Source organism: Monodelphis domestica, chromosome 3 (assembly GCF_027887165.1).
Source record: "Monodelphis domestica isolate mMonDom1 chromosome 3, mMonDom1.pri, whole genome shotgun sequence".
NCBI lineage: Eukaryota > Metazoa > Chordata > Mammalia > Didelphimorphia > Didelphidae > Monodelphis > Monodelphis domestica.
In genome coordinates this window covers 5165518-5188959 of record NC_077229.1, presented here as the reverse complement: position 1 = coordinate 5188959, position 23442 = coordinate 5165518, and the positions used below count along the sequence as shown (strand labels likewise).

General features: G+C 45.7%; 2 protein-coding genes and 1 long non-coding RNA gene across 8 annotated transcripts in view; 2 read left to right on the top strand and 1 right to left on the bottom strand.

Annotated features, from left to right (window-relative positions):
• The window catches only part of LOC100618798 (zinc finger protein ZFP2-like), a 44046-nt gene extending 33818 nt beyond the window's left edge, over window positions 1-10228 (top strand). The window contains exon 6 of the mRNA XM_056820325.1: window positions 7396-10228. Coding sequence (XP_056676303.1) covers window positions 7396-7405 — 10 coding nt within the window. The 3' untranslated portion in view covers window positions 7406-10228. The remainder of the gene's footprint in view (window positions 1-7395) is intronic.
• Window positions 10229-20426: 10198 nt separating this feature from the next.
• On the bottom strand, window positions 20427-22309 carry LOC107652146 (uncharacterized). Its single transcript, XR_001629614.2, has 2 exons — window positions 21779-22309; window positions 20427-21333 (listed from the first exon to the last, which is right to left on the bottom strand). It is a non-coding gene; the product is annotated as an uncharacterized LOC107652146 (long non-coding RNA).
• LOC100618759 (zinc finger protein 454-like) overlaps window positions 21110-23442 on the top strand; it is a 20590-nt gene continuing 18257 nt past the window's right edge. For all 6 annotated transcript variants that reach the window (XR_008917124.1, XR_008917123.1, XR_008917122.1 and 3 more), the window contains exons 1-2: window positions 21110-21535; window positions 22299-22388. Coding sequence is in view for 3 of the 6 variants with exons in the window: in XM_016432924.2 (XP_016288410.2) it covers window positions 21110-21535; window positions 22299-22388 (516 nt within the window). In the remaining 3 variants the exon portion in view is untranslated. The remainder of the gene's footprint in view (window positions 21536-22298; window positions 22389-23442) is intronic.

The following is a 23442-nucleotide window of genomic DNA, read 5'->3' as shown; positions in this document are numbered from 1 at the left end:
ACGTCGTGTTTTTACCAAGCACTCCTTTCCATCTTTCATGGTCCTGGCCAATGCGGGCGTTGAAGTCTCCCAGTAGTATCAGCTTGTCATTTGTGGTCATTGAGTGCAGGACAGCACTCAGGTCAGAGTAGAACTGCTCAATGGTCTCCTCTGTGCTGGTCAGTGTTGGGGCATATGCACTGATGATTGTGGCATACTGGTCTTTGCTGAGAGGCAAACGGATCTTCATGAGCCTCTCGCTGATGCCCACAGGCAAGTCTGGCAGCTGTTTGAGCAAACTGGTCTTGATAGCCAGGCCAACACGGTGGATTCTGTCTTCATTTGAGGCTCTACCTTTCCAGAAGAAGGTGTATCCAGTGGTGGGTTTGCTGAGTGATCCCTCTTCTGGTAAGTGTGTTTCGCTTAGGGCTGCGATGTCGATGTTATATCGCGCCAGTTCTTTACCAATTAGAGCTGTTCTTCTCTCAGGTCTTGGGGTATTCTCTCTGTCAAATAATGTTCTGATGTTCCATGCTCCTAGTAGGAGTTTCTTTGTATTTTTTCTTTTATTTCGACCACTTAAAGGGATGACCTGCCAGCTGCGGTGTGCTGACCTGGTGTTTATAGGGCAGGCAATGTTTGGGACACCTTTTCTAGTCCCCTCCCTTGATTAGGGTGAGCAGTGCTGTCCTAGAGAGGGCTGCTCAGTCGCTCAGGATGCTGCCGAACGTCCCTGCTGCCCTACAGAGCTGAGCGACCACTGGTCCATGGGCCGCCTACGTGCAGGATCGTGACTACAACTGCCAGTGGTCATCTCCACCTGTTGCGTCGCCACTCCCCCATCACCGCAGGTCTTGAAGAGGGTGGATAGGGTTAGGATAGATGAGTATGCACAAAGATACTTGTGCATGAAGGAGATTTAAGTGGAAAAGTCGATGCACAGAGACAGTCCCGCTCTCTCGGCGTTGGAAGCCTGGGTCCAGTGGTACAAAAAGTCATTACACCTGGAGACTTCCTCAGCTGCATTGGATGGCCGTGTTGTCTTTTGTGCTCCAACATGCCCTAAGCACTCCACAGTGCTTTGCTGCGTCGCCATCTCAGCCTTTGAACCTTCTTATTGGTTTCTTTCGTCTGTTCGGCTGAAGCAGACTTCACATGCTGGGTGAGCAATGCCCTGGTTCACCAGGGGTCGACGACCCGATGGCTACCCTCACAAGGTTTAGCTGGCCTGTCAAAGCCATTGCCTGGGGTGTGGCTGCTGCCGCATGCTAGCAGTTACTGGGAGCCACAAATGAGAGCTGGGTGTCAGGTGAGGATCAGAGCCTGGAGAGCTGCCCTAAGAGGGCATGACAAGCCCTCCATACTAGAGATACTACCCCTCCCTGAACACCCCATACACCCCAAAAGACAGACCATTCTTAATTCACACCTAAGAAGGCTTGAACTTTTGATTAAGTTCACACCTGAAAAACCTCTGAGTAAGTTTTCACCTCTTTGCTCCTTGTAAATTCACAAGTTTCCTGACCTTTATAGGTACTTAGCACCCTTTTGTATTAGATCTAAAAATAGGCACAGCTTAAGAACTTTTGCCTTACTATAAGTATGGGTTTAAGTATTTTTCATTGTTCAGCAAGGAGTTTCTTTCCCTAAAGTATGCTTAAGTAGGGGTGGAGTAGAGGTCTCACATTCCTGATCTAAGTCCCTTCATTGTTTAAATGGGTAATGGTCTTAACCAAACCTTATGAAGTAGGGTCTGATAATTTTTTAAGGTTCACAATCCCCCCTGATGATCATTGGGAGACTAGTCTCCCCATTGATCATTTAACATAATCATCTTGTAGTCCTAAATGCACTTCTAACTATAGATATACACAATATTCAATTTTCTAAGAGTAAATTAGAGTACTGAGGGAGAAATAGAAAAGAAAGTAAGCAAAACCAATGTTTTGCTAGGTGCATTGACAGAAAGCCAAATTAGGGGAAGCCCCTTTTGGCATAAATGTGTACATTTACAATAAACATTCAATCAAACTTCAGTTCAATCAACCAAATCCAAAGTTCATTCTTGATCTTCTTGATGAAGTGTAGGTTTTCTGCATCTTTCTGCAACAATGCATTCTCTGGATTTAGGAGTTATCAAGCTTCTTCCTTGAAGATCTTTTCTCAAACAAAATCAATATCTTGAATTTTTATAAAAATATAATCTAAAAAAAAAATCAAAATTCATAGATTTTAAATTAAAATACAATCCCCTCCTGAAGTGGGTGTTAGAAAACATCCAGTTCAGCTCAGGATGCAATCTTGAGTTATGGGGCTGTATGAGTCAATTATCAGAAGAAGAGAAAAAATAATAAAAAACATAAGGAGGAAAAAAAATTCAAAATAGGCCCTTGTATACGTCCAATTTAAAGTAATTTCTATCCCATAAGTCTGTAGGACAGAATGCAGTACTATTTCACTTACCCATTTGCAGTCAAGACTACAGGAAGTTGCCAAAATATAAGAAAGAAAAGAAAAGTAGAATTCTATTTTGATAGGGAAGCATCTGATTTTTGTCATTCTCAGGGATATAGGGAGCCAGCATAATAGTCAAACTTTGTACTTTTATGAGTACTTCACAAAGAGTGTAGATACAAGGAAGTCCTACGACTTAACATATATCAAGCGTCACAACCTTGAGTCTCACATTATTATTTCCTGTGTGCTCTTTTTGGCACTTTTCAGGTTAAGTCTGTGCTCCTTGTTTTTTATCCCTTTTTCTGGGATCATATATTAACATTAATCACAGTCTCATAACATTTTATCAATAAATGGCAGGTTCCCATAGTTTAAAGCTTTTGGGTATGCATTGACATTATAGCCAGTATATATATATATATATACATATATATATATATATGTATGTATGTATGTATTAAATTTCTATTACTGCAGGAAAATAATATTAATTATGTATACCTTTAGTACAAGAAATAAGAAAAATAAAGAAATGAGAAAAATCAAATATTCTAATCAAAAGAAAAGAAAAGTAATAATAAAAATTAAGGAAAAATTCAGTAATTCAATGTGTTTTTTGAAAAAAAAGTATCCATTTGTCAATGGATTATAATCTACAATTCATGTGATAAGATACAGTCAATCAGTCTCAGCAGAAGATGCTTTCTTCACATGTGAGCAGTGAATCCAAGAGTCTCTTTCTCCAATCTTTATAGATGTTGGAGTAGTTAATAATATTTGGAATGGTCCTTCCCAGGAAGGTTCAGTTGCTCCAGTTCGCTTGAAATTCTTGATATAAACTTTATCTCCTGGGTTCAGGTCATGCAGAGAAAAATCTAGTGGTCTGGCTTGTACTGCAGCTCCAGATTCATGAAGTTCATTGTTGTGGGAGAATGAGTTTTGTTGTATGAGGGAATGCTGGTTCTGGCCCATAGAACTATAGCTCACACATGTTTCTCCCAAGACACGATGGTGTCAATTGAAGGATATTGAATATAGTGTCATTATGGGGATGGACAAAGCATCACAAGGGGTGGAATAGCCCCTGGATGCATAGGACACTGGAATGGCCCCTGTAGAGTTTCAGTTTTCTAGATTGTAATGAGGATCTGAGGATTTGTATCTTCCTATTCTTGGAAACTTAGCCAGGGGCATTCCAGGCTAAAAAATAGAGAATTGGTCAGGAAGGAGTGAAATAGAAAAGTATAAAATATATAAAGTGAGAGAGAGAGAGAGAGAGAGAGAGAGAGAGAGAGAGAGAGAGAGAGAGAGAGAGAGAGAGAGAGAGATAAGGACAAGAGACAGAAAAAGAGAGAGATAAAGACAAATAACCTGTGCTAGAGGAGAGAACTACCATTTCCCCCCCTTTTATAGGTTATTCACCACTAGTCTATTCCATTGATCCACCCTTCCACCTCTTAGCCAGAACCATATTGTTTTGATGATTACTGCTTTATACTATAGTTTAAGATTTGGTACTGCTAGGCTAACACTGTTCACATTTTTTTTTATTAGTTCCCTTGATACTTTTGATCTTTTGTTCTTCCAGATGAACTTTGTTATAATTTTTTCTAACTAAAAAAATTTTTTTGATTGTTTGATAGGTATGGCAATGAATAAGTAAATTAATTTAGTATTGTTATTTTTACTATATTAGTTCATCCTACCCATTTTTCTTTCTTTTAGATTTTGTAGTGTATCAACTGACCACATTAAATGACCAGTCAGTCAATTATTTGAAATGAAGAAATTGTGCCTCTTGAGAATTCCAATCATTACACTGTCAATATCTTTCTTTTGAATTAGCTCAATCACTAAAATATATTTTTAAAAGGTAGAACATCTCTTCTTTTCCTCATCATACTTATTCTTATCTCTATGTAACTAAATGTGAAATGAGTGAATATATTCCAGGAATAAATGGCATTCATCATAAAACAAAGACAGAATGTTTTGGCTATGGCAAATCATGTCACAGGCAAAGTCCACCCTTGCCCAAGACTCCAGGGTATCCCGACTGGTGGCGAACGATCAGTCAACAAAAATAACAAACGGAAGACAGCTTAATCATAACAGCCATGGGATTGCTTTGCATCTGACAGCTGCTCCACTCCCTGATGTCTGATCTTTATTTTTATACCCATTCTCTTGGCATGCATATACACAAAATCAAAGAGAGATAATTGGAAAAGTGATACATCAACTTTTAACAAATCACTTGATTAACATTCTATATTCTTGTATTGTGATTACAGACAGAATAAAGGTTGCACACAAGATAAATGATTTCTGTCACAAGTGGCTTGATTTTCTCATTACCCTGTGAGAAGTTTTGTGTAGCATTCCAAGCATATTCACATCTATGAAATATGAATGATTGTATGATTACTGTGTCTTCAGACACAAGGTAATACTCTGATATTTGTGAGTGAAATCTTGACCTAGCCACATGGCTGTTGCTTAAGACAAACTCATTAACATTTTGGCTCAGAGTCGCATTTCTCTGAGAAAGCCGGGTTTGAGATCCACATGCCCAAAAGGTGTTACCCTTACATTGCCATCCAATCTGAATTGTCTATGCTTTGTAACGTGATTGCTACGTGCTTGAGAGTGCTTCCCTAAACACGCGGAAATAAAAACAAAGCAGCCCCGTGATCTTTCTCTTGGATCTTCTCTCTGCTCTAGGAATCTCTCTCTATCTCTAATAAACCTTCTCCTCTCCTGAAACTCTAGCCTCTCTCAGTTTGCGTTCTCTACCTTAATCTCTTCCTCTACCTTGTGTTCCATAATTCTTATATTTTCCTTCCAAGGAGAATATCATAGGGGTTTTGCCTGCCCTATTTAAACAATGATTTGTCTGTGTCTGTCATTCTTCACCCTGGTTCTCAGACTCCCTGCCTCTCCTCGGGTCCCTACCACAAAGGAGAACCCCTTCTTGTGGGCCCTGCAGGTTGGGAGCCCTCATTTTGAGCTTACAAACAATCAAGGAAAATTATGTATTGCTTTTAATAAAATGGAACAATTAATCAGCAGCTCTTAGAAGACAATTCAACAATCATATCATGGAGGCTGAGGGGTTTGGGAACACAATTCAAATTTAGGCTGGTGGCTTCTAGGGAGTTACTGATTTGTGTGGTCGAGTCACTGAGGCATACTGAAGCTTGATGTACTCATACTTATCGCTTGGGCCTCTATGATTGATTTGTGTGCTGACTTCATGAGAATAGGCTTCTGTATGTGGGAAAGTTTTTGGCTTGGCCTGTAACTGCGGTTTCACTGGGAATTATGTACCCAAGTAAAAATTAACCCATGATAGTCTTTTTGGGATTGGGTTTGTGGGTCTGCTTTTGGTGATGTTTTGGAGAATTAGGGTGCAGGTGTTTTGCTCTTGCATTATTTCTTTTGAGACTAGGGGGAATAATAATTATGTCAATTCATAGATAAGGGGCATTGATGAAAGAAGTCATGCAAGGGGGATAGAGTGGGAAGTCACATCTTGCCAAGTACCACTCTGTGGTCTCCCCAGCTACCACACGTGACTCTGTCAAGGCGTCATGGACTGATGGCCCCCAGCAAAACCATACCCAGTAGTTCCCTAAACTCACAATATAACACCAGATGGTGCTTCTTCACTTAGCTAGAATTACAGTCTGCTCCCATATAAATTCTAAGGAATCCTCTTTATGCTTTCATCTAAATAAGAATATTTCAATCTTTTAGGAAATTAAGTAGAGAATTCCTTTTTCTTTGTTTTCTCCTCATTGACCACTGGTAATATTTTCCCCCTAGAATACACAATAAATGCTACTTTTTCAGAATCTCTTCAAAAAATATTCTTACCAGATCAACTCTGACACTTGTGATGAGGAGGGATTTCAGATCACCTTCTCTCTTTCTCCTCCACAGAATCTCATACTTCACTCAGAGAGCCCTTCCCATCTCCCTGATTCCACAGGGAAAAGAATTTCAGAGTAACACACTTCTCCAGGTTTTACTCTTCACAATATGATTCTCACTTCAGACACAAAATTTCTTTATCAATATTCCATTGGACTCTCAATGACTGGTGTAAAGGATAATTTAGCATTGTGATCTAAACTATGTTAATTATTTGGTCATCATGGATATCCCAAATATAAAAAATATATAACCAAGTCAGCTGGAAAATTTATGGTCATTTAATTGATATAGTGGAAAGAAATTAAGAAGAAGGAAGAAGGAAAAGGGTGTAGGATTTTCTTCTGCCTGGCTAGTGCCAGGAGGAAGACCAGAGGCTCTAGGAAGATAAGGTTTTTTGAAGAGTAAGGAGGAAAGAATCAACCTGAACTCCAAAGGGCTCAGCCAAGATGCTTGAATCTGAATTAGCTCAAGGGCAAACTCACCATCAGACCCAGACAATAGGTGCCACCACACCAAGATGTCAGAAAGCTTAGCACGCTGCCAGCCAGAGTCACCTCTCTGGGGGAAAAGAGAGAAGGGAGGAAGTGATGTGCCTTATATAGATGGTTTTATGTCACTTTCCTACATCTCATCTGTACCAATGATGGCTTAGTTTGACTTAGGACACCTCAGGGGTCTTTCCACTTTTTCTGCACATGTCTGTTGAAGGCCATTTCCTCAGGTAATTAAATCTTGAGTTTGGTGCAGACCTTCCTAATCTTGTTAAACTAAGTAGGGTGGAGAATGTATAGTTCCCAAACTTTGATTCTGTTAAACCAAGTATCTCGTTGTTACTAATCAGGAAATAGCTAAATCAGATCTTCTAAAGTACGGTCTGAGTAGGGTGGAGCTGTTTTAAAATTCACACTGATCTGTGTGTTTGGGTAAATGCCTCGTGTGCTTCAGTTTCCTCCAGTCAGTGGATGAGAGTTGTACCAGATGAATTCTGAGTTCTAAATCTTGTGACCTTTGCTGGTTTAGGGGTCAATAAAAATTCAAGGATGTGGCTGTGGACTTCACCCAGGAAGAGTGGTGTCTACTGGACCATTCTCAGAAAGAGCTGTACCTGGAGGTCATGCTGGAAAATGTGCAGAATCTACTCTCTGTGGGTAAGGACCATTTCCTGTGTTAATCTGAATCTGTCATTAAGAGAATTACTTTATTCTAAGCCAGATGTACAGGATTTTGAGCCTTTATCAATGATTAAAAAAGCAAAAGTGCTGATCTCTACCCAGGGTTCTACTTGTGCCTGCTTTTCATTTAAGAAAAAAAAAGAAGAAAGAAAAAAGTCTTTGAATTATGTGATGGGAAGCTGAGACTTTCCTTTCTTACCCCTAAAATTGTTTCTCCTCTGTTTTTGATAGCTTCAGGTGAAAACTTAAACCAGTGTTACAGATTTGCATTCCTGAAACTAATTTCAGAAGTCATCTAGTCCAGCCCCTAATTAGACCTGAAGTTTGTGTGCAAATGCTCTGTTTATTCCCAAGAAGTTTTTCCTTGAAGATAAGCATTGAAGAGAACCCTCTACCTGCAAAGGCAGCCCCTTCCCCTTTGGGCTGGGTCTAGTCTTTAGAAAGGATCTTCTTAATAATAATATTAAGTATTGATGGGAGAGGTGAAGCCAAGAAGGCAGCATAGCAGAAGCAAAAGCTGGACCTGCCCTAAGAATGTCAAAGCAACCTTAAAATATGCTTTTAAATGGCTAGAGTCACAGAATGAGCATGGCTAAAAGTGAGATGGCTCGCCTGAGGAAAACAACTTGAAAGTTAGGCAGAAAGGGTTTATTTTGAGAGAAAAGGAGGGAACTAGAAGTAAAACTACACAGAGAGGAATGATTTGAACAGTGGGTTGGCCAGCAACACCCTGCTGATATCTGGGGTCCTACAAGGGTCCTGTGAGTCCTCATTGGGGAGGGTCATGAGAAGGGCAGCTGAATTAAAAGGGCCACTGACCCAGATAGTACCTCATGGCATCAATGGCAACTGTATTGAGGGAGGGCATGATTCTTATAGGAAACTGAGTTGTTACTATATTTAGCAACCAATCATACAGAGTGGTTACCCCAAACATACACATCTATATGGTGTGAACCTTAAAATTTCACAGACTTATGAATGTTAAAAATTTTTACTCCACATTGAGGAATCCTCAAATTCCCTACTGAAAAACATTCCCCATTTTGATGTGAGAACTTGCCAGGATCAGAAATGGGAGGACCTCTACTCCACCCATACTTAAAAATGCTTTAGGGCAGAAAACTCCTTGCTAAACAAAGAAAGTACTTGGATCCATGTTTATGGTGGGGCAAGGAGTTCTTTGAGCCAGGCCTGTTTTTAGAATTGATACAATGGGATGCTAGGTACCTAAAAGGGTCAGGCAAGTTTTTCTCTTGATGAGATTAGTTGGCTCAGCTGTGTTTTCTCTAGTTCAGACTTACTGAGGATCTTGGTCAACACAGCAGCATTTTTTTCTGATTCAGACTTACTGAGGAGATTGGTCGACTTAGCAGGAATTTAGATGGGCAGTCTTTTGGAAAGTGTCTACAGTGATTGGTAGATGTAGGGACTTGGGGGATGTGACATGGGAGAAAAACCCCTATATAAGAAAAAGCAGAATCTCTTGAGGATATATATCCTTTTGGAGAAATCCTTTTGGAGGATCTCTGATGAGGACCGCTTGGGAAGAATCTCTTGAGAGAGGCTCTGGAGAAGGGAAGCTCTTGGAGGACAATCTCTAAGGAGGTCTCCCTGGAGCTCCTCTAAGGGGACTCTGTCCCTCTGGAGGCTCTGGAGAGAGGCCCTTTGGAACAATATCTGGCTGGAAGGCTCTCTGGTGAAGTCAGCTAAGATGGAGCTGGCCTGGTGTTACTAGAATCCTTGTTTAGTCAGACCTTGTGGTGAGTGTTAAAAAAAACTGACTGATTTCTCTCTTAAGACTCAGGTATAGGCCATATTGACTTGAGGCCCTTCATACTTATTCCTTTCTTACTCTCTCTTTCTTTGATTACTCCTTGTATTGTTAATTAAAATCTCTATAAAACCGAGTTGACTTGGGTATTTGAATAATTGGGAATATTTCCCTGGTGACCACCTTATATTTGATTTAAAAGCCAAGACACTGTAGTGAAACATATTTTCTGCGGTCAAATTTACTCACCCTCTCTTATATCTATCACAATTTATATCTTCCACCATTTTAACTCACTACAGTTTAAGAGCTCAACCATTTTAAATCTCACAATGGTTACAAGCAATGTTTACATGACACCAGATAACCAAGGATATCCATAAGATACATGAACACAAAGATGGCGTCTCATCTATTAGGTTCTCCAGGGATATGATACACAAACCTAGAGTTTCCAGGACAAGCAAGTCACTTGGGCTCATTCACTGTATTCAGGTCTATTCAACAAACTGTATTCTTTTACCTCGGGGGTCCAACAACTCAGGGGCCTATCAGAGGAGTGCAGACAATTTGCCCCCAACTACTGCTCTAGGTTATGCACCTGAGCACAAGCTAAAATCAGGACTCTGGGAACTTTCTCAAGTCTACATTATTAGCACCTCCTTCCCCCAATTCTTGGAATACAATGGCCTGGCACAAGTCTGTAGTAAGGCCCCAAAGTCACTTGGCCAGTTCAAGCCTGCCATAAAGCCTGTGGCCTGAGGGCAATGTAGGTCCCAGTTCTCTGAGCCCTGCAAGCCATCAGCAGTCCCTAAAGGTGATTAAATCAGCAGCTTTCAGTGCCCGTCCCACAGGCCATGGTACTATTGTACAGGATTTTGGATAAGGGAAACACAAGAGAAAAAAAAAACACATAAAAGTCTGCTTTATTGCTTGGAAGGGAAAGGAATAAGGGCTCAGGGATTTGCTTATGCTTATTCTTATTTAAAACTAACTAAACTATGCTAACTGGGTTATTAAACTAAAACTGAACCAAATCCCCCAAATCTCATAGAGCAGAAGTCCAAAACCAGTTAGTCAGGATCTGTTGTCAGATGTCTGAGCAAGTCCTGATGTCCACGGGAGACTGAATGCTACCAGCAGCTCCAAACAGGAACCTTCCTCAGTTCAACACAGGGAAATCCTCTTCAGAGCTTCCTCTTGACTTCCTCAGGAGACCAGAAGACAGTCAGTTGGGCCAAGATGGAGTCTTCCCAGATCCTCCCCTCAGGCTCCCATGTGACCCTCAGTCACATGACACTGTCCATCTGTAACAGTTAAAATTTAGGGGAGATGGGGAGACTGAGGCAGGTAGAAATTAGTTTCTCTCTGCAAGGAGTATTATATTTTTAAGAGGTTTATTAAAGGTTAAAGATGAAAAAATATACAAGTAAGAAACATGTGCCTAGGCCAGAGGCCTAGACAAAATAACCTCACATCACGCAAGAGACCACCTGCTCCAAAACGGAAGTCCAAAAAGAGCCCCCCTCTCAAAAGCCTTTGAATCACCTTAAATACCTTCTCGATCTCGGCCCAGGTGAGATTACAAAGCATTCTGGGGAAGTGGAGCAAAGACTTGTGGGGATTGTAGTCCTGTATTCGAGTCTATTTTTTACACATCATACCTAGGTTTGCAGTTTTTGCACAGTGTACCTTCTTGGAAGAAATGAAAGTTGCAGAAAACCAGAATGACAGCTCAGGGGAGCAGCAAGGAAAAAGAGAAGTGTAAGAGAATGCCCCCTTTACCTGAAAAGAGAAACAGAAGGCAAAGTGGGGGTGGGGAGATCTGGAAAAATGAGCCAACAGTAAAACAAATATCTACCCATAGAAAATGTCTAAGGAGGAAAAGAAGAATGTAATAAAAAATACTTTTTCCTTTTGATCTTAGTAGACTTTAATTGGAGTGAGAAAGAAAAGTGTTTTGGTTGAATTAGCAAAGGAAAAGCCCAGAGCCCTTAGCAGCCTCCTGGGATCCACCAATCAAAGTCCAATCAAAGTCCCTCTCTAGTGGGATTGATCCCTTTACCAGGATGTAAGGGGGTTGTAACACTGAGAGGTGCAGTGAAGTCCCCCAGCATATATAGTTCATCTGCTAAAGGTGCAGGGAATGCTGGGGGATGTAGTTCCCTGGCATGCAGTTTGTTCAAAACACACAAGAACAAGGCTCAGACTGAGACGGGGATTGGGATACAAAAGCCTCCACATACAAAATTTCAAATAATAATGGGAATTGCTCTCAGGTGCTGGAAGAGTTTAAAAAGGAATTAAAAAATCAAATGAGAGAAGTGAAATGAAAATGGGAAGATAAGTGAACGTAATGCAAAAAGAAAATTGAACCTGAGAAAGGAAAATTGGTCAAGTAGCCAAAGGAGTGCAAAAATCCAATGAAGAAAACAGTTCCAGGAAAAGTAAAATGGGCCAAATGGAAAAACGAGAATCAAAAGGTCATAGAAGAAAATTATTCCTTGAAAATTAGAATGGGGCATTATAGGAGCTAATAAATTCATGAGCTATTGAGTAACAATGAAACAAAATCAAAAGAATTAAAAAAGAAGAAACTATGAAATATCTGACTGAAAAGCAATTCACCTGGAAAATAGGTCCAGGAAAGATCATCTAAGATTCATTAGACTATATTTAAAAAAGCCTAGATGTCATTACAAGAACTTATTGTAGAAAACTGCCTTGATATTCTTTGAATCCTAGGTTAAAAGAGGAAATGGAAAGATTCCACAGATAACCACTTGCAATAAATCCCTAAATGACAACTTCCAGGAATTCTATAGTCAAATTGAAGCAATGCCATGCTAAGGAGAAAGTACTGCACTATGCCAGAAAGAAACGATTGCTATATCATGGAGACCCAGTGTTGATTAAACATGATTTGGGAGCTTCTTCATTAAAGGATCTAAATGTCTAAAATATGATACTCTGGAAGGCAAGGAAAAGGGGTTTACAACCAGGAATCATCCACACATCAAGGCTGACTATATTCTTTCAGGAAAAAACCATGATTTAATAACAAAGGGAATGTTCAAGCATTCCTAATGAAAAGAGCAGAACAAAGCAGAAAAGTTGATATCCCCAAACCAAGTTCAAGAGAAGCATAAAAAGGTAAATAAGAAAGAGAAAATCTACAAGACTCAGGAAGCTCAAATTTCTATATGCTTAGTGGAAAGAGGATATTTGTAACTCTTAAAATTGTTCTTCTTTGCACAGTAGTTAGAAGAAGTATACATAGACAGAGGGTGTGGCACTAAACTGTTCAGGAAGATATGCAAAAAAAAAAATCAAGGGGGGGGGGAAGCAGAATAGCACTGAGGGAAACAAGAAGAAGTAACCTGGGGTAAATTCTATTGAATAAAGAGGCCTGGGAAGAAAAGCTATCACAGTGGAGTGGAGAGGGTGATGAGGGTGGTGACAGGCAATCAGTAGATCATTCTCATGCGGAATACTCTCTAGAGCTATAGAAGGAGAATAAGAAAGGTGGTGGAGGGAGGGGAATAATAATATAAGAAAGGTGGAATGGGGGGGTGATTAAGAGGCCCTATGGAGAAGGAGGAGGGGAATTAGAAGGCTGGTGGTAGGGAGGGGAATAATATAAGAAAGGGGAAATGGGGGGAGTAATTAAGGAGGAACCCTGTGGACATATAGTGAAAGGAGAAAGTGTAAGATTTGTTAACATAGAAATAAAACAACTATTAAATAGTCAGAAAAACCAAGTCTTTAATCAGGAGAGGGAGAAGTCCAGTATTTGATTCTTTACTCAGAGTCTGGCGCCACAACTTTTACAGGGTATAAACCCTACACTCTGGGGATGTTATCCCTAAGAGTGCCACTGCACCAGATGAGGACTCCACGGAACAAAAGAATTTGGGGATCCTCTATACCATTTGGAAGAAACCCAGAGGCAAGGAAAGATGATGGACATCACTATAACTACAAAGAAAATGGGAGGGTTCCAACTACACTGACAAGATACAATCAAGCTTAGGAAAGGAATCCTAGCTAGAGGAGAGGGTGTAAGAGAAGGGGCTGCTTACAATGGACACTAAAGGATGGTTCCAGCCAAGTGTGGATCTTCTTGGGGAAGAGTCTCTGATACAATAGGGGAGACAACCTAAAACAAAGAGGGTCCTTAGCATATGCTTATCTCACCCAGCTAGGACTGTCATTCCCCTTAGGGCCCCCCCACTCAGGCTGAAACTGCCAGCCTGGGATTCCCTTCAGGATAAATTCCCAGGGGAAGAGGGAACAAGGACAAGCTTTGGGGTCTCCAACCTATAAGCTAGTCTTGAAACTTGGGGTTCACCAGATCTCACTAGGCCACAGTTTGGGTTCCTAGATTCCATGTTGACGGTGGTGATTCAAAAGCTTGAAAGTATATTTAGCACATATATCACACATTGGACAGATGTTACAGAATTGCCTCATGCTCTGTTAATGAATGGAAGGGGTGAGGAACACGGTCCTTTCCTGTAGGATTCCAGGATCAATCTCTGACCTGAGCCACAAAAGGCTTAGCCCTGGCCTGGTGAGACAGCATTCCAATGCATGATTTATGAGCAGGACATGCGGTCTTTGTTCTGGGAGTTTGAAAAGAGCGGCTGAATTTACCACGCCTCTAGCTTGTCCGTTGGATTTGTCAAGCCAACGTAAATCCACTATGTACTGTTGCATATATATTACCTGCCTCTGAAGTCATTACCTCAATAAAGACAGGAAGGACATGACCCTCCCTCTCCTCTTCTTTCTCTCTCTCACTCTAGCCTGCCTGCTGACCACGTGGATCTCTCAGGTTATGGAGATCCAGTGTGCCTCGAAAGATCTTCTCTCTCTATCCTCTTTCTTCCTTCTCACCTCACTCCTGATTCCTTATTCATACATTCTGGTTAATTTTTATCTTCCTGCATCGTGTGCCCTACAAAGGAAGTTAAAAGGGAAGCCGCGTCCTTCCATAACAAGATATGATCTGGTGTCTATCTCTGTTCATTAAACTCTCCCTACGACTTCTTTCTCCTCCTCAAAGATCACAATCCCTTCAGTTGTTCATGCAGTAGTTGCTGGTAAACTGCTGTATTTCCCTTGTGAACAGATCCCAAAATGTTTCCCAATACCACGAATTATCCCCTTTTTGTTAGACTAAAAAGTTCATAAAGTGAGATAATTTGACTTAATATCTTGGTTTCTTTGTGTTTCTTTGTTTTCTACACCCTCATCTTCCATTTTAGAACCAATTCTATGTAGTGATTGCAAGGGGGAAGAAGAATGAAGGATAGACAATGGGATTTCAGTACTTTTCCCAGGATGACCCTCCTAGGAAGTGTCTAAGGGCAGATTTGAACCCAGAACCTCCCACTTGTAGGCCTGACTCACATCCTGAGCCTCCTAACTGCCTTCCTAACACCCCGTTTCCGTTCTACATAGAAGGGGAGCTAGTTGCCTCAGTACATTCTGCAACTTGTGTTCAGAATTTCTGGTTATTAAGAACTCTGTCTGCCGCTCTCCCTGCCCTTCCTTCATTCTCTCTATTTCTGGTCTTTATTTCTCTTCTTTTAATCTCTCTGTCTCTGGTTTTTGTCTCTCCCTTTCTTCTGTCTTTTGTCTTTATCTCTCTTTTTATTCCTCTGGTCTTTATCTCTTTCTCTGTCTCTTGTCTTTCTGTCTGTCTTTGTCTCTGTCCCTCCCTCCCCCCAATGGGTTTTAGCCAGAGAGCAAAATATCTTCTTAAACTAATCAGAGCTGGGCAGACAAGGGCCCAGGGGAAGTCCTGCCCACAGCCTTGGTGCCCTCAGACTCTGCAGTGCTCCCTAGTGTCCACGTCTCCCCAGGCACTGGTGCAGGGAAGCCTCAGGGACCATCACTTCATTCTCCACTCTCAGGACCTTTCTGCCACCCCAAATCCCCAGCCCAGTACTGGTTTGGGCTTCCTTTGCCCTCCCAGCCCTTCCTCTCTTCTCCAGACCAGCCACAACAACCAAGAACAAACCACCTTGTTCCTGGCCCTGATGAGGGATGTTTGTCTGTCCTGAGACCGCCCTCTCCAGACCAGGAACTTTTCCCACCCAAAGCTCCCTCGATACCTCTCATCTGTGGAAGTTCAGCTGCTGAGCACAGGGAATGTCTTACTTTGGGATGGATGTAGCTGTGCTGTTTGTGTTTTCCTTAGCTCTGGCCTGGGCATGAGGAAGGATCTCCTCTGTGATTTCTAGGCAGAAAAGGTCCAGACCCCTTCCCCATCCTCTCCTGTCTGACTCCTCATTCCCTCCTCTCTCAGCCCTCCCAGTCCAGCCTCCTGGGTGGGATCCTGAGACACAGTCACACAGGAAGTGGCTGATCCTGGATCCCCTCTGGTGTCCCCTGCTGAGGGAGGAAAGGAGGTGGCTGGTGGTCCTGAAGGCCAGGCATTCCCCTCCCTGCTTTTCCCCATGAGGGATTCTTTCAGAGGCCCTGGGTTCAGATTCTGCCTTTGACATGTGTCTGTCTCTACTGGGATCTCAGTGTATTCTGTGACAGTCCAGATGATGTTCAGCATCCCTTCCAGGTGAAACTCCATGATCCCAGGTGATGGCCAGAGTTCTAACACACACACGTCCAATGGCACATGCATGTTATATGTTTGGAAACCAGCATGACACAACAGGCATCAAGTCCATCGGGCTGAGCCTCCTCAGTTCCTGGTTCAAATCCTGTCTCTGCCCCTTATTATTGCCCCAGTTGGGGTGGGCAGGATGGCCCTTCTGGGACCCTCACATGGGCCAAGCTCATCTAATTTAATAGCCTTTCACTCACATTTCATTGTCTTATTGTCATGAAATGAGGGCTAAGCCCTGCTGCACTACAAAGAGTGGGTGGGAGACCTTGTGGCGTGCATATGAACCCTGGAAGGGACACACAGATGGAATCAAGAAGATCTGATGTGGAATCGCCCCTGAGACACTTGGTGGCTGTGTGACCCTGGAGAAGTCACTTCATCTCTGCCTCACTTTCCTCATCTGTAAAATGGGGCATCTACCCACCAAGGTGCTAGTGACAAATCCCTGAGGGACCTAGAAATGCTGACTGTGATGATTTCCTTTCCTGTTGAATAATGGATACAAAAATGCTGCCTGAAACCTGGGGAGAAGAGAGGCAGAATGAAGTTGGGCTCTAAAAGGAGGGTTGTGGACAGAGGGCCAAGCTGGGCAGGTCTGCTCAGGACCAGGAAGGACCAGACTCCAAGGCAGTGACCAGCAGCCAGGGGTCAGGGGCTGAGCCAGAGGAGGGGAGGGTTTGGGGTGACCTGCTGGCCCTCTCCCTGATACCTCTGCTTTTCTTACCTCCTCATGTTCCCCTCACCAGACTCCCTGTGTGAATCTTAAAACTGCTCAGACTCTACCTTAGAAGATTTGGTTTAGCTATTCCTGTATTGTAACAATATAGGTACTTGGTCAGGAATGTATTGAGAACTTTAGAATTACTCCACCCTGCTCAGACAGTGCCTTAGAGCAAGATAAAGTTGCAAATTCCTTACTGAACAATGAAAAGTCCCCAACTCATACTTATAGTGAAGCTAGAACCTTAAGCTAGGTCTATTTTTAGATCTAATACAAAAGGGTGCTAAGTACCTATAAAGGTTAAATTAATCACTAAATGGTCAAACAACTTAATAAAAGAGGTGTGAAGTTTTAGTCTAATCAGAGAAGGTGATAGCAAAAGAAGATGTGAACTAAGAATGGACAGTCCTGGGGAAAAGTGTCTACTGTGATTGGTAGATGTGAAAATTTAGGGGAGGTGACATAAGAGAAATTTTTCTTTAAAAGGAGCTGGCTCTCTGAACTTAGAGTTCAGTTTGGAAGCTGAATTGGAGGAGGTCAGGAGTTCAGAGGAGGGTCTCTGAACTCAGTTCAGGAATTGAGGATTTCAGTGAAAGACTGGAGTTTTGCTTGGGACGACCTTGTGGTGAGTGGATAAAGACTGACTAGTCTCTCCTCTTACTCTGTCTCTCTCCCTTCCCTTAATTCCTTCATTTGTATTAATTAAAATCTCCATAAAACCCAGCTGACTTGGGTATTTTTATATTTGGGAATTTTTCCCATGGCAACCACTTGTTTTTGATTTAATTCAAGACACTAAAATTATCTTTACAGTTTTGGCAATTCACATTGTTGAAATTCAAATTTTCGTGGTCATACCTGTCCTTGCCCTTTCTCCCCTCACTCCCTGCAATGTGTTCTACTCTCTCCCCTACCCTGGGGCTCCTCTGTGGATCCCCAGGCACCCTTTGCCCCCTAATCCTCAGGGAGCTGCTCCCCCTCCCTCTGCACTGTTCCTCCTCCCCAGGCAGGTCCTTCCTCCACTCCCCCACCTTCAGAGGGGATCACTCCTCTTCCAGACCAAGGAGGGGGTTGGACTCCATCTCCAAGCTGAGCAAACATTTAGAGAAGACTTCCTGGGTTCCAGGTACCATGCTAAGGGCTTCACCATGACCATCTCAGTGGCCCTGGGACAGTCACTTAACCTGCTTCTCTCTAATCTTCCCTGTCTATAATGGGGTGTTAAGAGCAGCTGCACCTCAGGGTTGGGGGTGGATTCTGTGAGAGAATGTTTGTAAGACGCTGTGCGAGCCTTCAGTCCTGTGGAAATGCTGGCTATGCTGTGAGGATTCCTCCTTGGAGCACACTGTTAAAATTAAAATTTAGGGGTCAAGCTGTGGCAGGAAAAAATTAGTTTTTCTCTGCAAGGAGTATTATATTTTTAGAGTTTTATTTAAGATAAAGAATTTAAGAAAATACAAGTAAGAAGGCATGTGTCTAGGTGGGCCGAGAGGTCCATTCAACCTTACCTTGTGATTTTTAAATCTCCATCTTGCTTGGTCTAGCACCCAAAATTGTGCACACCCACTACACGGGCATGTGCTAGTCAATGGCAAATCAGAAATAACTAACTGCCCACCTGGGCTGTCCTAAGCCAAGCTTGAGCCACCATTGGCACTTGTGAGGCACAGGAAGTGACATAGAGAGCAGCCTCTGGAGTTTGCTCACTTCCTGGGGACAGAGCTAGGCGGGAGTTAGTGCTAGGAGCTTGAGCAGAGAGGAGGCCTGCAGACAGCTTTCCTTCAGATCGGTAACGTGAGTCAAGGACTGATTCTCTTCTCTACCTTGGCCTTCAGGCCTAAACTCCCTCTGGCTCGGCCAGAAGGTTGAGTTAACCTTTTTCCCTTTTCTCCTCTCTCCTTCTCTCCCTCTCCTTTCCCTACTCCCAGTGTGATTAAACCACCATAAATTCCATTCTGACTTGAGTGTTTCATTTTAGGAATTTCATAAGTAAATTCCTTGGCGACCATAAATTATTATATCAATCTTCAAAAGTGATTTCACTATAACAACCTACATCATGAAAGACCCGTCTGCTTGCAAGTGGAAACAGGAAGAGACTTCAGTAGGCTTTTACAACCAGTTATATAGAACTTTTGATCCTGCCCAGGTGAGAATCTCAGTGAGATTACAAAGCATCCTGGGAAGTGTCCAAGGACTTCTCTGTGACTGAAGTCTCCATTTTTACAACACACGTCCTAGGAAAGACAGTAGAGGACGCAGACACTGTAGGGGCCTCCTTTTTCATTCAAACTGATATTCAGGAAAGAGTAGAGGATGGCAGGAGCTGGGAGGGATCTGCTGGGCTGAGAAGTGGGGCCAACAGGGCTGCGCACACGGCCTCAGGGGCTTCCTGCTCTTATACTGAAATGTCGAGATGGATTTGGGGTCGGAAGTCTCCGTTCATTGATTGTGCCAGTTTATCGGTCAGACAGGCATCACCCATATGAAGTCACAGGGAGGTCAGCGGCCCTCTGGAATGACCAGAGACCCCGATCTTGCTCAGGCAGTTGAACAAATCATTTGAGGAGCTCATTATTCAGCCCCTCCTTTGAACACCCCAAGACGTCTGTACCTGCTGAATGCGTGATTAGGAGACGCTTCCTCAGACCCTCAGGCCTTGCCACAGACAGGGTGGACGAGAAGGACCAGAATCTCTCCCCGAGGAGCAGGACTCATTCCTCAGGATGCGGGCCTGAGAGATGAGAGATCACTTCAAACAATCAGGAGTCATGAGAGGGGAAGAATTCCAGGGGGGGAGAGGGTTGCAGAAGATAAAGTTAGCTGGGAAAAGGACTTGAGATCTCAGGCCTCCCTGACTCCGGGCCCTGAGCTCTAGCAGGCCCTGAGGGGCTAAAGGCCCTGGAAGGGCTTCTCTCCCTGGAGGATTCTTCCCTTGCTGGCCTCAGGCCGGGGCTGCTGCTCTGAATTCCTCTCTGCTGTCTCTGGGGCTCAGGAGGGGAGAACACACAGGCCTGCAGTGGGCATGGCCTGCCCTCCCCTGGGATGGGGGCGTTGGGGGCCCCCCAGGCCCTTCCCTGGACTCCAGACTCTCCTTCCAGGCTTTGGGCCTGTCCAGGCTGAGCTGGGAGGCAGCCCTAAAGGGAGGCCCATCGGGGGAGGCAGCAGGGGGGGGTCCAGCACCCTCTGGGGGCCCTCCGCGGCCTGCCAGCCCCCAGGAGGAGCTCTTTCCTGCAGGCACCCCCAGAACAGAGCCACCAAGGCAGGCCCCGGGACAGGCCATTCTTCTGGCCCAGGGAGGCCCCCACAAGGCAGCCTCGGGGCCTGGGAACACCGTGGGGCTGGGGGGAGCCCGTGCCTGGGGATGTCCGAGGAACGGGCTTCCCGCCCCGCCTGAGGGAGGAGCAGAGAAAGCGGGGACGGGCGCCCCATGGGCTGGGAGAGGCTTCGGTCCCAGAAGAGAAGCCCAGAAACCCGGAGAGGGTCCTTGAGGCGAGTCGGCTCTCCCAGCTCCCTCCTGGGCGCTCCTCTGAGGGGACTGGGCGGCCTCAGCTTCCCTGGGACTGCAGGGGGAACAATTAGCCTCTAGGGGTCCCTCCCCACCGCCCGAGGCCGGGACCGCGAGGCAGAAGACAGCGGGGTAGGAGCTGGGGGAGGGGCAGGGTAAGACTCCCGCTTAGGGGCACTCAACCTGGAGCAACCGCAGGGAAAGAGGGAGGAAAGTCTCTCAAGGAGGGGCGGGGCCAGTACTTTCGCAGCAAATCTTTTTATTCCCTCTCCCAGCGAAGTCCCGCCCTCCCTTCCCCATTGGCTCGCGTCTTCTAGGAGACACGCCTACAATAAGTTTCCTTAACGTCTGGCGGGTAGCAGTACGGGTCTATGCAACACAAAGAGGTCGCCTAGTCTTAGGGGCAGGTAAATTAGTATGCAGGCCCACTGGAGCATGCGCATAAGCCTCAGGCCCGCCCCGAGGTTCTCTCCTGGGGCCAAACAAACCCTAACCCTGCCTCCTGGCCCTGACCGCGGCACTTCTGGTTCTTTTGAGAAAGCCCCGCAATCTGCACTGCGGGGGGCATGAGGGGCGAGTTAGGGATCTGAATGCAGATCTACCACAAGTCCGCCCCTAGGCTCAGGGGGCAATGGAGCCAACTCTGTCAGGTTGGGGTGAGGGTCCCAGGCCACAGGGCACGGCTACAGAGGGTCAAACAAAGGCTGGGATTCCGCTTGGAGCTCAGGGGTCATTCCTTCCCCAGCTGTCCACGAGTGGTGCAGTAGGTGTGTGCTCCTGGAGGAAGCACGTGTACAGGCAAAGGCGCGGCAATGGCAGCGGGGGTAGGGGAGCGTGGAGCGAAAATAGGCCACCAGAATGACGGCCGGAGCTCGGGCGCTCCTGAGGTGACCCGAGTGGGGGGCCGATAGGCCCTCCACACTGTATGAAGCCTTGCCCCCATTTTCCGGAGTCAGAAACGAAGGCCGTTTCTCCTCTCTCGGATCACTTCGACCCTCAGCCTGGAACGGGGCCCCCAGTAGCGGTCAAAGATTGGGGTACAGAGTGCGCAGGCGCGCAGAGACTCCTCCCCTCCACTGGGTCTGCAGGAACGATGCCTGGGGAGCGGCTACGGGGAACTTCGGGCGGTGCTGGTGGAACTCCTGGGCTCTGCACAGGAAAAAGGAGCCGGAACGTGATGGAGGCCGCCTTTAGGCCCCTCCAGGATGGAGCGTTCGGTTCTGGTTCTCCGGCGCGGAGACTGCCCGGAGGAGGGCCCGAATTCCTTGAGGGGTGGATGACAAGCCAGGGAGGGGCAGCCCTAACCCTAAGTCCCCCCCTAGAGACCCTCATAGCAAAGCCTCCCGAGAAGGTACCGGGAGGTCGGACGGAGCCGGAAGCGAAGGCGGGGCAGAGCCGAGGGGCGGGGTCTGAGTGGGCTGCCCGGAGGAGGCAGGGGTGGAGAGGTATGGGTGGGGCTACGGTCTGCTGCTGAGGCGAAGTGCGAGGGGCCGGCAGGGCGGGGCTCCACGTGGGGGTGGGGCCCAATCAGAGGGCGGGGCTGGCCTGAGGGCGGGCTCTGGGATTTTAAACTAGGCTTTTCCGGGTTCTTTACCTTGGCTTCCCCGTCCCGGACTCCCGTGGCGCTGGGCTCCTGCACAGCTTGTCCCGTCCCGGAGGAGGTGAGGCCCCTGTCCCTGTGGGCGGGCTCTGGAAAGGGGCCGCCCCGCCCCCACCTGAACTCTCTTCCCTCTTCTCTCGCGTTCACTCCCCCTCCCTCGCCCCATCCGTCTCCTGCTCCCCAAATCCCTGTTCTCACGTGACTGCCCCTGAGGCTCCCCCACCAACCCGCTTCTTCCTCCCTTGCCACCCTCACATTTCTGGGGCTTTTCCCTCTGCACCGCAGCAGAGCCTCCGGCGCCCACACCAGCCGCAGCCCAGGCCCTTCCCCCTCCTCCCGGAACTACCCGTACTGCTGGGGGGCACAGCCAGGCCCCCCTTTAACAGCGCACCCAGAACCCAGTGGCTCACCCACTAGGCACCTGCTCCGGCCTCGGGGCATTTCCAAGGAGGGGGGCTGGGAGCTGCCAGGAGGGAGGGGCCGAGCCCCCTCATGGGTCCCTTTTCCCTTCCAGCTCTGCCTTCTGGGACGCCCAGGACTGGGAGTGGGGAGCATGGAGGAGTGTGGAGAGGGCGCCGAGCTGGAGCCCTGGAGGCCCCCCCAGGTAAGCAACAGGGGCCTCTTCTCTTCAGAGGCCTCCCCATGGCCAGGCCTCCATCGCCTCGTCCTCTATACTTCCAGGCAGCCTGAGGCCTTGGTGGAGGCCCTCCATGACCCCTGTCTTCTGTCTCCTTGTTGGTCCTGGCTGTTTCCCCCGGCCGCCATGGGGCCTCTCCTCCCCTGCACCTCCTGCAATCCTGGGGGCTTCCTTAGAAGATGCCTCTTAGGACCCCCCTCCTGTGGGAAGGTGCTTCTAGCTGCCTCTTCCAGGAAGACTTCCTGGAATGCCTCTGGTCATTCTTTTTCCTGGTCTCTGCTGATTGACACATATGGCACCTCCCCTGTTAGGATGGAAGCTTCCTCTTTTTCTTTTCCTTCTGTTAGATCAGAGGTCCCAAAACTCGTTACACAGAGGCCAGTTCACTGTCCCTCAGACCGACGGAGGGCCGGACTATTAAAATAAAACTATGAGCAAATCTGTATGGCGCTGTCTGGGATAGTGGAGGCTGCAGCGCTGGCTGGGATGGGCCTGTCACACCTTGCACAGGCCCATCATTGCCACCACTATACCGGGCAGCAGCATACACAGTGTGGAATCCCCTCCCCACATCACTGCTCCCCATGCTGACGTCTTCCATTGTGCAGCCACATAATCCTTTTTTTTTTGTCTTGATTCTTTATTTGTATCCCTAAGTATTTTGCGGATAGTAGGCACTTAATTTTTTTCATTGATTCATCATAAAAAATTGTAATTTGAGAGCAATGTTGGCTAGTCACTTAATAACAGTGGTTGCTGAATTTGAACTTCCCCAGGTACTCTTTCCATCACCCTGTATTGCCTTTTCATTGTGCAAAAGTCCCAGAGTTCTACAGTCTGTCTTAAAACAAAGCATCATTGGTAAGTTGGATTTGGATAGGATGTAGAAGTTCCAGGCCTTGTTTATGATGAGAGAGAGAAAGCCACACAAAACCAGAGGTTTCCAAGAGAGTGCTTTTGTGGAAAGGTAGATCCTCATAGTAGGTGGGCAGCTGAGTGTCACAGTGAATGTAGTACCAGG